Source organism: Engraulis encrasicolus, chromosome 7 (assembly GCF_034702125.1).
Source record: "Engraulis encrasicolus isolate BLACKSEA-1 chromosome 7, IST_EnEncr_1.0, whole genome shotgun sequence".
Taxonomy (NCBI): Eukaryota; Metazoa; Chordata; class Actinopteri; order Clupeiformes; family Engraulidae; genus Engraulis; species Engraulis encrasicolus.
The window spans coordinates 37,654,643-37,666,381 of record NC_085863.1 but is presented as its reverse complement, the minus strand read 5'-3'; the positions used below and the strand labels follow the sequence as shown (position 1 = coordinate 37,666,381).

At 42.7% G+C, this 11,739-nt stretch overlaps 1 protein-coding gene across 1 annotated transcript in view; it reads left to right on the top strand.

The window, feature by feature from the left end:
- The window catches only part of LOC134452157 (voltage-gated potassium channel subunit beta-2), a 47,665-nt gene extending 38,769 nt beyond the window's left edge, over window positions 1-8,896 (top strand). The window contains exons 6-14 of the mRNA XM_063202513.1: window positions 1-37; window positions 191-234; window positions 1,541-1,627; window positions 1,840-1,925; window positions 2,379-2,499; window positions 4,098-4,192; window positions 6,471-6,591; window positions 7,441-7,529; window positions 8,040-8,896. The exon at window positions 1-37 is cut by the window's left edge and continues 8 nt beyond it. Of these exons, the coding sequence (XP_063058583.1) occupies window positions 1-37; window positions 191-234; window positions 1,541-1,627; window positions 1,840-1,925; window positions 2,379-2,499; window positions 4,098-4,192; window positions 6,471-6,591; window positions 7,441-7,529; window positions 8,040-8,129 (770 nt within the window). The 3' untranslated portion in view covers window positions 8,130-8,896. The remainder of the gene's footprint in view (window positions 38-190; window positions 235-1,540; window positions 1,628-1,839; window positions 1,926-2,378; window positions 2,500-4,097; window positions 4,193-6,470; window positions 6,592-7,440; window positions 7,530-8,039) is intronic.
- The last annotated feature ends 2,843 nt before the right edge of the window (window positions 8,897-11,739 follow it).

Here is an 11,739-nt window from a genome sequence, read left to right as displayed (position 1 = left end):
GTTATGTAGTGACGACCAAGATCTACTGGGGAGGACAGTAAGTACAGAGGCAAATATATTGAAGGGAAAAAAAACAAATTACATAATTAAATAAAATACATATTTAAATGTACTCTGTCAAACATTTTACAGGAAATATCCACTTGAGACTTCAATCCATGCTTAGTTTTTGCTCTTTTCCTTTTCCCAGAGCAGAGACGGAGAGGGGGCTTTCCCGAAAGCATATAATTGAAGGTAAGCTACTTAGCCATTATCGCTAACGAGTCTTAACACGGCCGAAGCACCTGTGGCTCAACAGGTTAGGCAGATGATCTTGGGATGAAGTCTAAGTCCCACGCCAGACGCAAAAATATCTTGGCGGGGGTCCTAGACTGGTCATCTGGCTTACAGGGTGTTTCCTCAGAGGCCAAAGCTGTTGGATTTTTTTTTTCCTGAGAGACTGGCGCCATAATCGATGCAGCATATTTTTTCAAGTTTCAATTACATCCAAGGACATTTCCGTAGCATATTAAAATTAAAATTAAAGCATTGAAAGTTGCAGGACTGATACACACAACAGCCAATAAAATGTTCTTCAGTATCTGACTGCTTGTATTTCCCCATGACTGATGAAAAATGTGTTGTTGCTCTCAGTAGAAATGTAATGCATTGCAATGCATTGATTTGAATCGAATCGTTAGGTCCTGAATCGTAATCGAATCAAATCGTAAAGGGCAGTGCCAAAGCACACCACTACTAGACAGTGGATTGAGCTAATCATAACAGTGTTTCTGAAAGACTGGTGTTTGACAAAAATGTCCGGGCTATTATCTTGCTCCCAGGCCGGGCCTGGTGGGGGGTAGAGAATAACAAGTACTTTACTACACCCTCATGTATGGCTTAAGTGCCCTTGAGCTATGGGCGTTTAACCCTTAGCATTGCTCCAGAGTGGACTGTCTGTGGTACTGTAAGTGCATCAGCTACCTAAATGCTATGTAACTTGCCATTTGTGTTAATGACCATTATACACAAGTGAGTGAAATGCCGTTTCCGTGAGGTAGGCCCTCGGATGTGAAAGGCGTTTGTGACAATTCTCCTTCGCCCAGGTCAATAGTAGTCAAAGACAATGATGATGTGAAACCAGATTCTGATGCTTTTAATGATGTTGAGCGGAGGTGATAATGATTATGATGCATCTGGGGTTGATAATGATGGCCATTTGAAAGTAATTATTTGCAAGCGTAGGCGAGTTCAAACACCAAAGATTCCTATCTTTGGATGTGCATTAAAACTATCAGATGAAATGAACACACTCTCTAGTTAACTAAAAGTGTATTGCATGCATCATGTTCCAAACAAATACATTCCCAATAATGAAGTGCATTTGTTTAAGACATGGTGAAAAAAAAGTTTGTGTTTTTTCCTATATCTTCATTTAAAACACCCATAATATCCAAATCCAGACAACAATTATCAAATGTTATCATTATGCCTGAAACAATTAAGTATTAAAACATCAAAATAATATCCATAATGTGAGCATTTGGTTTGCATCTTGAAGGTCTTCGAGGATCCCTGTCCAGGCTGCAGCTAGAGTATGTTGACATAGTCTTCGCCAACCGCAACGATGTCAACAGTCCTATGGAAGGTCAGTTGGGGGGTTGCATTCAATGTTACAGTACATCTGTTGGATATGGAGACAAGATTTCACTTGACATATGGTTGTGTGTGTGTGTGTGTGTGTGTGTGTGTGTGTGTGTGTGTGTGTGTGTGTGTGTGTGTGTGTGTGTGTGTGTGTGTGTGTGTGTGTGTGTGTGTGTGTGTTTATGTGTGTGTGAAATGTGACCATGCCCTTTGCAGAAGTCGTGCGTGCGATGACCTTTGTGATAAACCAGGGCATGGCGATGTACTGGGGAACATCTCGATGGAGTGCTATGGAAATCATGGTGCGTATCCGTTTGCCTTTCACTGCCTTGGAGTCCCTCCTTCTGGGGACTGTGGTAATTGAGTTCCAAGCGGTTGGTTTAATTTACCAAGCAGCCATTTGTAAACCTGTTATCTGAAGAGCCAACAGCTTCATTCTCTTACCTAAGTGAGTCTGTTGCAGTAAGTGACAGTTAGTTACGTAACAGAAGGACTAACCAGAGAGCAGTTTTCAGATTCACAGTAAAAAAAACCCTCAACTATTACATTATAACAACATTGCAATGGCAATACAGAGAACCTTTAACAGAAATTTAGCAGATTTAGATTTGGTTATTGCAATTTTGATGATTGGAGTCGTATACTGTAATAGAGGCTCTACATAAAAGGGTTACGTAACTGTCTTTGCAGTAGGCCTACATGTTTTCGATCTCATCAATATCATCAATGTGAATCATTCTCTTTCCCACCACTAGGAGGCGTACTCGGTGGCGCGGCAGTTCAACCTGATCCCGCCGGTGTGTGAGCAGGCTGAGTACCACTACTTCCAGAGGGACAAGGTGGAGGTCCAGCTGCCAGAACTCTACCACAAGATAGGTCAGTCATTCATGTGTAAAGTACGGTGGCCCACAGGTGCGATGGATTTATAAATCATACAACACACATTAACAGCTCTACCACAAGATAGGTCAGTCATTAATGCGTGAAGCAAAATGCACACACGCGCGCAGGCACCTCAAACACAAACACACATACACATATGGTATATACTACACAAGCATATCCATGCACATACACAGACACCCATGCACGTTATAATGCATGCGTGCACTTTCACATATACTGTATGTACACACACACACACACACACACACACACACCAACATGCAGCCCCCCACACATCCTCCCCATGTACAAGATGCATGAAACGTTCCATAATGTTGTAGAAAGCCAATCAATAATGGGAGCTGGATCAAAACATTGCAAACCGGTGCAGTGGCTGAACACGAGGCTTACAGTTTGTTGACTAGGCATATGAACACGCCCGCATGCACTCATACAAACGTAAGCATGCACGTGTGAACACACACACACACACACACACACACACAAACACACACACACACATACACACACACACACACTGACGCATTAATTTCAAGTCTGAGTGCGGTGCTGGACTGTGCAATGAAGCAGACAAATATGATGTGGTTCTAGGAAACTAGCAATATCCTCCAGCCAGTTCTAAAAATGGCGATATGTCAAGCGCGCGCCATCACTGGAGAGGCAGACGTACGACAAACACCCAAAGCCAATTAATTAAACCGTTGTTAAACGGATTATTGGGAGCTAGTAATATTCTCCAGCCACAACAATTGCTTTTTAAATGGGGATGTGTCAGGCTTTAACCGTTATTTACAAGTCTGATGTATGACAAGCACCTGGAGCAACTTCATTAGTGAGTTATTGAAAATACAATCGGGAGCGTTTAACTGGTGTCGTGAACTTCTTTTCTACAATCCACTTATTATTCCGTGCCACTCAATTGATGACAGCTATTCACATCTGTGGAGCACGCAGGAGAATCATGACAGTACTCGGGAGGTTCAATGCCTCCTCTCCACTTGCACTGTCAAGATACACACTTTATACAGATTTGCACATCGAACGTAATATCTCTATCTATCTATCTATCTATCTATCTATCTATCTATCTATCTATCTATCTATCTATCTATCTATCTATCTATCTATCTATCTATCTATCTATCTATCTATCTATCTATCTATCTATTTATCTATCTATCTATCTATATGCTGTTTGCTTGTATTTCATATATGGTATGTATCTAACTATATGTCCATATTTTTTTATTCTCAACTTTACATTATTCTGGACGAAACCATATATATAACTAATAAAGGGATTGAAATGTTTTTTTCTGTAAAATTGCTTCAACCTATCTCCTGCCCTGTTGTTCTCTCTGTCCTTTGTTCGCCACTCCACTCCTACTTAGCCGTCGTCTTCTCTTTATTATTCGGGATGACAGTGTATGTCAGTAACAAGTAGATGGATTGAGATGTTACTGTAAATATTGTTCTAACCGCTCTTGTGTCTGTGTTCCTGGGTCCTCCTCTCCTCTCCACTCCACTCCACTCCGGCCTACACTTGACTGCCGTCCCCTGTGGCTCAGGAGTGGGAGCGATGACCTGGTCGCCTCTGGCGTGTGGGCTGATCACTGGGAAGTACAGCGATGGGGTTCCCGACTGCTCCCGAGCTGCCATGAAAGTACGTACGGCACTGCCACGAAGAAGACTTCCCCACTCTCCATTTTTACATTCTGTGCTTACTGCAGCAACAGCAAACATCTGCAGGCCAAAGACAGCTTACATGCAATCCAAAAAATAAAAAAAATGTACACACACATTTTTACTATAAATCTGACTGTACAAAAATATCAACACACAATGCAGACATAAGGCATATGAATTCATATATTCATATGAATGCATTTCACTGTAAGGCATACACTGTTGTTGTGTGAGGCATTCCCACCGCAACAAGTTTATATACCATTCATACACATTTCCCAGTAGGCCTATGTGTGTGTCTGTACGTCTTATCGATCTACCTATTTACGTACAGTCCCAGGAAAAAGTTTGTACACCCTTTGAATTTTCTTACATTTCTGTCAAAATTGATCATAAAACATGGTCTGATCTTCCCGGAAATCTCAAGAAGGAACAATCAGAGTCTGCTTTAATTAATTCCACCCAAACATTTATATGTTATCATATTTTTATTGGTCATAAGGCCATAACATTCACAGGAGAGCAGGGCATAAGTAAGTACACCCTTGCATTAAGTAGGTTTTAACCCTCAGTTAGTTGCAATATCATCAACCAGACTTGTCCTGTAGTTGCAGAACAGATTAACAAAACAATCTGTTTGTATCTTGTCTCCCTCTTCTTTAGAGAACTGCCTCTCGTCAGCAAGGTTTGTGGGATGTCTGGAGTGCATAGCTTTCTTGACTTCATGCCATATAATCTCAATTGTTTTTTGACTGGGCTATTTCAGAATCTGTATTTCAATTGTTTTTTGTCAGGGCTATTTCAGAATCTGTATTTCATTATTATGAAGCCATTCTAAAGTCGATTTGCTTCTAAAGTATGGGTTGTTGTCACATTTCAGGACCCATACTCGTGTGTGCATCAACTGTGTGACAGACTTCCTCACGTTTTCTTTCTGTAAAATATCACAATAAACTTGAGTTCATTGTTCCACTGATAATAGCAAACTGTCAAGGGCCTGAGGCAGCAAGGTAGCCGCATATAATGATGCTCCCGCCACCATACTCAGAAGAGGAGATGTAACCAAGAATAGCTAAAAATGGGATTCATTCTGCCAATCTAGAATTAATGGGGTTTCTGTCCAAAAAAATATTGCTGCACCTTTGAGGTTTGCGAAAAAGCATTTATATGCTTCATAGAATTACTGCAAAATATTCTGTTGACCAACGTTGAAACCAAAGTTGAATTGTTCAGGGGAACACACACAATGTCATGTTTGGAGGAGAACTGGAGAACCACACCTTCACCAAAACATCATCTCCACCTTTGAGTATGGTGGCGGGAGCATCATTATATGTGGCTACCTTGCTGCCTCAGGCCCTTTTCAGTTTGCTATTATCAGTGGAACAATGAACTTAGAAGTTTATTGTGATATTTTACAGAAAAAAACGTGAGGAAGTCTGTCACACAGTTGATGCACACAAGAGTATGGGCCCTGAAATGTGACAACAACCCATACTTTAGAAGCAAATCGACTTTAGAATGGCTTCATAATAATGAAACACACATTCTGGAATAGCCCAGTCAAAGCCCTGATAAAAAAACAATTGAGATTATATGGCATGAAGTCAAGAAAGCTATGCACTCCAGACATCCCACAAACCTTGCTGACGAGAGGCAGTTTTCTAAAGAAGAGGGAGACCAGATACATCCAGATTGTTTTGTTAATCTCATCTGCAACTAGAGGAAACATCTGGTTGAATTTATTGCGACTAACTTAGGGTTAAAACCTATTGAATGCAAGGGTGTACTTACTTATGCCTTGCTGTCCTGTGAATATTTACATCTTATGGCCAATGAAAATATGAAAACTTGTAAATGTTTGGGTTGAATTAGTTAAAGCAGACTCTGGTTGTTCCTTCTTGTGATTTTCGGGAAGATCAGACCATGTTTTATGACCAATTTTGACAGAAAGGTAAGAAATGTCAAAGGGTGTACAAACTTTTTCCTGGGACTGTATGTTGTACCATGTCCTCATGGAGGTCTGTAAGCTTATGTAGCCTGTTGACATATATGTGTGTGTGTGTGTGTGTGTGTGTGTGTGTGTGTGTGTGTGTGTGTGTGTGTGTGTGTGTGTGTGTGTGTGTGTGTGTGCGTGTGTGTGTGTTAGAGAGAGAGAGAGAGAGAGAGGGCGGGGTGGGGAGTCTGTGTGTCTCTGTTTTTGTTTGTTGTTGTTAGTGAGGACTCTCTCTCTCCATTTTGTGTGCCCCCTGCAGGGCTACCAGTGGCTGAAGGAGCGGGTGAACAGTGAGGAGGGACGCCGACAGCTGGCCAAAATCAAAGAGCTCCACCTGCTGGCAGACAGAATGGGCTGCACCGCTGCACAGCTCGCTATCGGTGAGAACTTACTATGTGGTTCACATTGCTGTAGCGCTCTGTGTGTGTGTGTGTGTGTGTGTGTGTGTGTGTGTGTGTGTGTGTGTGTGTGTGTGTGTGTGTGTGTGTGTGTGTGTGTGTGTGTGTGTGTGTGTGTGTGTGTGTGTGTGTAATTTCACTTAAAGCAAGACAATTAAGTTGTGTAGGTTTTATACACTACAGATAGATGCATGTGCATCGTCGAATAGAGAAAAACAGATGACATATTATGTTAAGTATAGGTTACTGTATATAAATGTATGCAGTAACATGTATCACACACTGTGACACTGGAAAACCGATGTTTATCTGCCTACTAACCTTGCTGTGCTTACTCATATTCGTCTTCTGAAGTGTGATAAACACTTTAGGTGAGAAGTATGCCGGTCTGTTTATATTACACTAATGAGGGCATGTGGGCTTGGGCCAGGAAATGTGGGCATGAAGCAGCCACAGAAATAAGTAAAATATATAAATAAGTCACACAGAAATCATTAAAATCAGTCCCTACAGTATGTTTTGAACTAATACGGTACATCATGTTCAAGCTTATTTGTCATACACTGAGCTACAAAAATAGCATGTATTAGAATCCTTACATCATTTAAGATTATGTGCTCTTGTAAAAGAGGGAGGCCTTGCTGTCGAATGAGATTTTTTTCTTTAGGATTTTACCTTTTGCAGCCATCCTATAAACCTGGCACAAAATAATGACAATTAAACTCAAGTCTTCTAATGTTTGTTGTTGACATCTTCACGTCCTTTCAAGGTGGGAGACGTGGTGTAAGGGGATGTTTTTTTTCTAAAATGGATGTCTTTATGTTTTTGCAGCTTGGTGCTTGCGCAGTGAGGGAGTCAGCTCGGTGCTCATGGGCGTCTCCAATGCAGACCAGCTCATCGAGAATCTGGGGGCACTTAGGGTAACTGTCTCTCAGTCAACCATTGCATAACCGCTATAAAAGACACACACTCACATGTACACACACACACACACACACACACACACACAGAGTCTTGTACACATGCGCGCACGCACATGCACACGCACACGCACACGCATGCTCGCACACACACGCACACGCATGCTCGCACACACACGCACGCGCGCACCCATGACCCACAAACAGAAGGTCAGGCCACAAGCATTTTTCAAATCGATATGTGTTTGCCAATATGTTGATGTCTGCTTTTGCAGCATCATCCAATCCGTGAACTCCTATCATTCATAGCACCATGAATGGATACTAAAATGTTTCTATTTTGCCACTTAATTGACTGATGTTAAATGAGGGAAAGAAAGAAGTATAATCTTGGCTGTGTGCGTGCGTGTGTGCGTACTTGCGTGTGTGTGTGTGTGTGTGTGTGTGTGTGTGTGTGTGTGTGTGTGCGTGTGTGTGCGTGCGTGCGTTCGTGTGCGTGTGTATTTCCAGGTGCTGACCCAGATGACTCCACAGGCGGTGGGCGAGATCGACGCCCTGCTGGGCAACAAGCCCCACTCCAAGAAGGAAACGCGCGCATGAAGAAGGGGAACAACAAACGACAAGAAAAAAAAGACGTCAAAACAGACCGAAACAAAAAACAGAACAAAAGCAACGCAAGACAAAAGCAAAGACAAGAGGCTGAGAGGATGCAGGAGGAGGAACGACAACGCAACAAAAGGGGGGAAGAGAGAGAGAGCAAGAGAGAGAGAGAGAAGAGAGAAGGATGACAGCAATCACGGCATGCGGAGAAACATCGCTTCTTTGCCCTCCTGCATAACCAATAAAAACAACATGCATGTTGCAACATTGTGCTTCCAATATTCACGGCATAGCTGCCGGTGCAACCTCTTTAAACCTTATACTATAATATACACACATATTTAAATTTTAAAATCTTACTCTAAGCTACGACTACTTCAACTACAGTATGGACGATACAAAAAAAATAAGATCACACATGAAAACATGTCCAGGCTTTTTCCATTGCTGTGCACACATGGACACAAAGGTGGTGAACTGAAGATGCATTTCAGGTCTCTGTCTTCCATCAGTAAAGTTGAGGGGACAGAAAGGCTTTGAAATGGACAGAGATTAATGGATGGATGGACGGATGGATGGATGGACTGATGAACAGTGATGCCGCGGACTGGAACTATAAAAAAAAATATGTAAACTCTTCCCCTCTCCCCTCTCCCGTCTTCTTCCTCTTGAGAAAGACAATATACAGTATGTGAAAGCAGCTGAGAGGATGATGGATCATTTTACTGCCACAATGCAACACTAGCCAGATAAATCTTCCCTTCTTTCTTTCCAGACAGATATGTGATGTGATGTGTATGTCTGTATTTGTGTGTTTGTTTGTGTGTGTGTGTGTGTGTGTATGTATGTGCGTGTGTGTGTGTGTGTGTGTGTGTGTGTGTATGTGCGTGTGCGTGCGTGCATGGGTGCGTGCGTGCGTGCGTGCGTGCGTGCGTGCGTGTGTGTGTGTGTGTGTGTGTGTGTGTGTGTGTGTGTGTGTGTGTGTGTGTATGTATGTGCGTGTGCGTGCGTGCATGGGTGCGTGCGTGTGTGTGCGTGCGTGCGTGCGTGCGTGCGTGCGTGCGTGCGTGTGTGTGTGTGTGTGTGTGTGTGTGCATGTCTATACTGTAGATGCCTCTATGTGTATGTCCATGGGTGTGTAAGACAGTACTGCCAGACAGGACGTACAACCTGCCTATTGTTTCTGGTACCAGGAGTAGTGACGTGCTATGTGGTGTAGCACCGTGTGTGTAATGTGTGCGTGTGTGTGTGTGTGTCTTTGCGTACGTACGTCTCTCTCTTTGTGTGTGTGAGTGTATGTGTGTGTGTGTGTGTGTGTGTTTGTGAACGTCTTCAGCCATTCTGTGGCACTGTGCATCATGAACAACGCCAGTCTTCCTCCCCGTTCCCCTTCCTCTTGTAAAACTGTGTTAAAACATGTGCGCATGTCCCTTTAAGAAAGAAAAGGTCTCCCCCACTCGTGGGGATCAGGAGAGTAGGTACGGCATGGCTTTTTGTCTCTGTCTGTGTTTAGTTTACTCTACGTGTATGTGGATTCACAGCACCTCATTTGTAAAAGAAAATAAGAACAGCCTCTGCCTTGTCCTTTTGCACTAACTAGTTCAGGGTCCGGGTGTAAAGAGAGTTCATAGTCCTCTGCGATCTGAAGATGACATTGATGTCTTTACGTCCACACACACACACACACACACACACACACACACACACACACACACACACACACACACACACACACACACACACACACACACACACACACACACACACACACATGACACATGCACACACACACAGACACATGCACAAACACACACGCATACTGACATGATACGCACATGCATGCACGCACGCACACACACACACACACACACACGTCCACACACATACACATAAATGCTCTCTGCGATGATGACAATGAGAAGAATCCGCCGTCATACATTTGTGTTTGGCTGTGAGCAAAAGCATGCCCAGATTCAGCCTCCGATACTATACTCAAGTTGACATGCTGTCTCCTCATGAGTTCACCGGACATGCTGCTTTGCTGTTAGCTGTCAGGGACAACAGTTGACTCTTTCTATGTGAGGGAGACATGGTCAGCTGTGCAGCCTTGCTTGAACAGTTTTCCACTGAGAAAGAAAAAAACATCCTCTGTTTATTTCTGGAAGCTTTATCACAATATGCAAGGAAAGGTTGTATAAACGTTGCTCCATTGCGTCAAAGTACCACATCTTGCTGTTTGGGTACAGATGTAAAGTTGCATTTGACCACGTGGTAGGATTTTCGGAGGCGTCATCTGGTGAGGTAGTACAAGGAAGACTGCTTACATGTTTTTTTTTGTTTTTGTTGTTTTGTTGTTTTGCTCTACATTGTCTGTGTAGTGACGGATTCATCTCAGCCGCTTGTGCCACTTTCAGGAACTGAAGGATAATCAGTGTTGACGTGCAAGCCACATTTTTTGTATACAGAAAGGATGGGTACATCATGTGTGCCACATATGACATGGCGTTCGTTTTCAAAATCAGAGGAAGTATTTTATGTTTTGTTAGTTGAACCTTACAGAGCATAAAAAAGATGTAATATCCTGCTGTCTATGATGTTTTGTGGGCCACTGGGTCAGTTTGTTTTAAACGAGACTTGACATAGCGTGTGCGATTTCCCCTTGTCCAAGTTATTTTTGTCCTCTCTGATCTTCAGCCAAACATCAGTGTGTACATAGTGGTGGTGATCCAAGGGGAACTGGGCAAGGATTCAGCATTAGATCTGTGCACTTAAGCCTACTGCTTTTTGATCAGAAAATTCATCCTGGAAAAGACTTGTGAAAGCGCAGTCTGCAGGAGTTATAAATAGCTTTTGCCGGGGCCAGGACCAAGTCATCTGAAAGGGCCCCCATCCAATACATACAATGTAATGACCACCCAATGTTTGGGCCCCCTCTCTCCTTGGGTCTATATGTGACGACCCCTTTGTCTCCCCCAACAGTTAAAAAGTCAACGGTTCTCCATGTCAAATTGTGCTGACCAGTTCCGGTGTTTGTTTTGCGTTCACCGTATAACCCATGGCTTACAGTATGTGTAAATAATGATGACGATTTGCTTTTGAAGAAAAGTTGATGTAAATGAATGATATTAGAGATGCCATGTTGCTTTTTTTTAAACAAAAGACTGCATTATTGTTTGCCAAAACTTAGAAACAAAAGATCTACCAACCAATGTATATAAACATTTAGTGCACTCCTAAATGCTATATATTTGCCTGTACATCTTTTATTTTACTGTTATGCAAGAAAACAACAAAGAAAAGTAAAAAAGGCTTGTATGTAATGTCTCGTTTGTGTGACTCTAAATGTCCAAAAAAGCATGACACTCCAACATATTGACTCTCGAAATGTACACCGACATATTGACACAAAATGTTATGAAATTAGCTTTTTTTTCCAGGGCTCTCCATCTGTGTCTCACTTTGAAATAGGCCTAAAGCTTACAGCTTTCGCTGAACCCAGGACAAAACCATCAAAAGCCCCCCTCTTTCAATCTACTGACAACCCCATTCTGGGCCCCCACTGTCCCTGGGCCAGAGAACCCATTTGTCCCCATCTGTTGGCGGGCCTGAT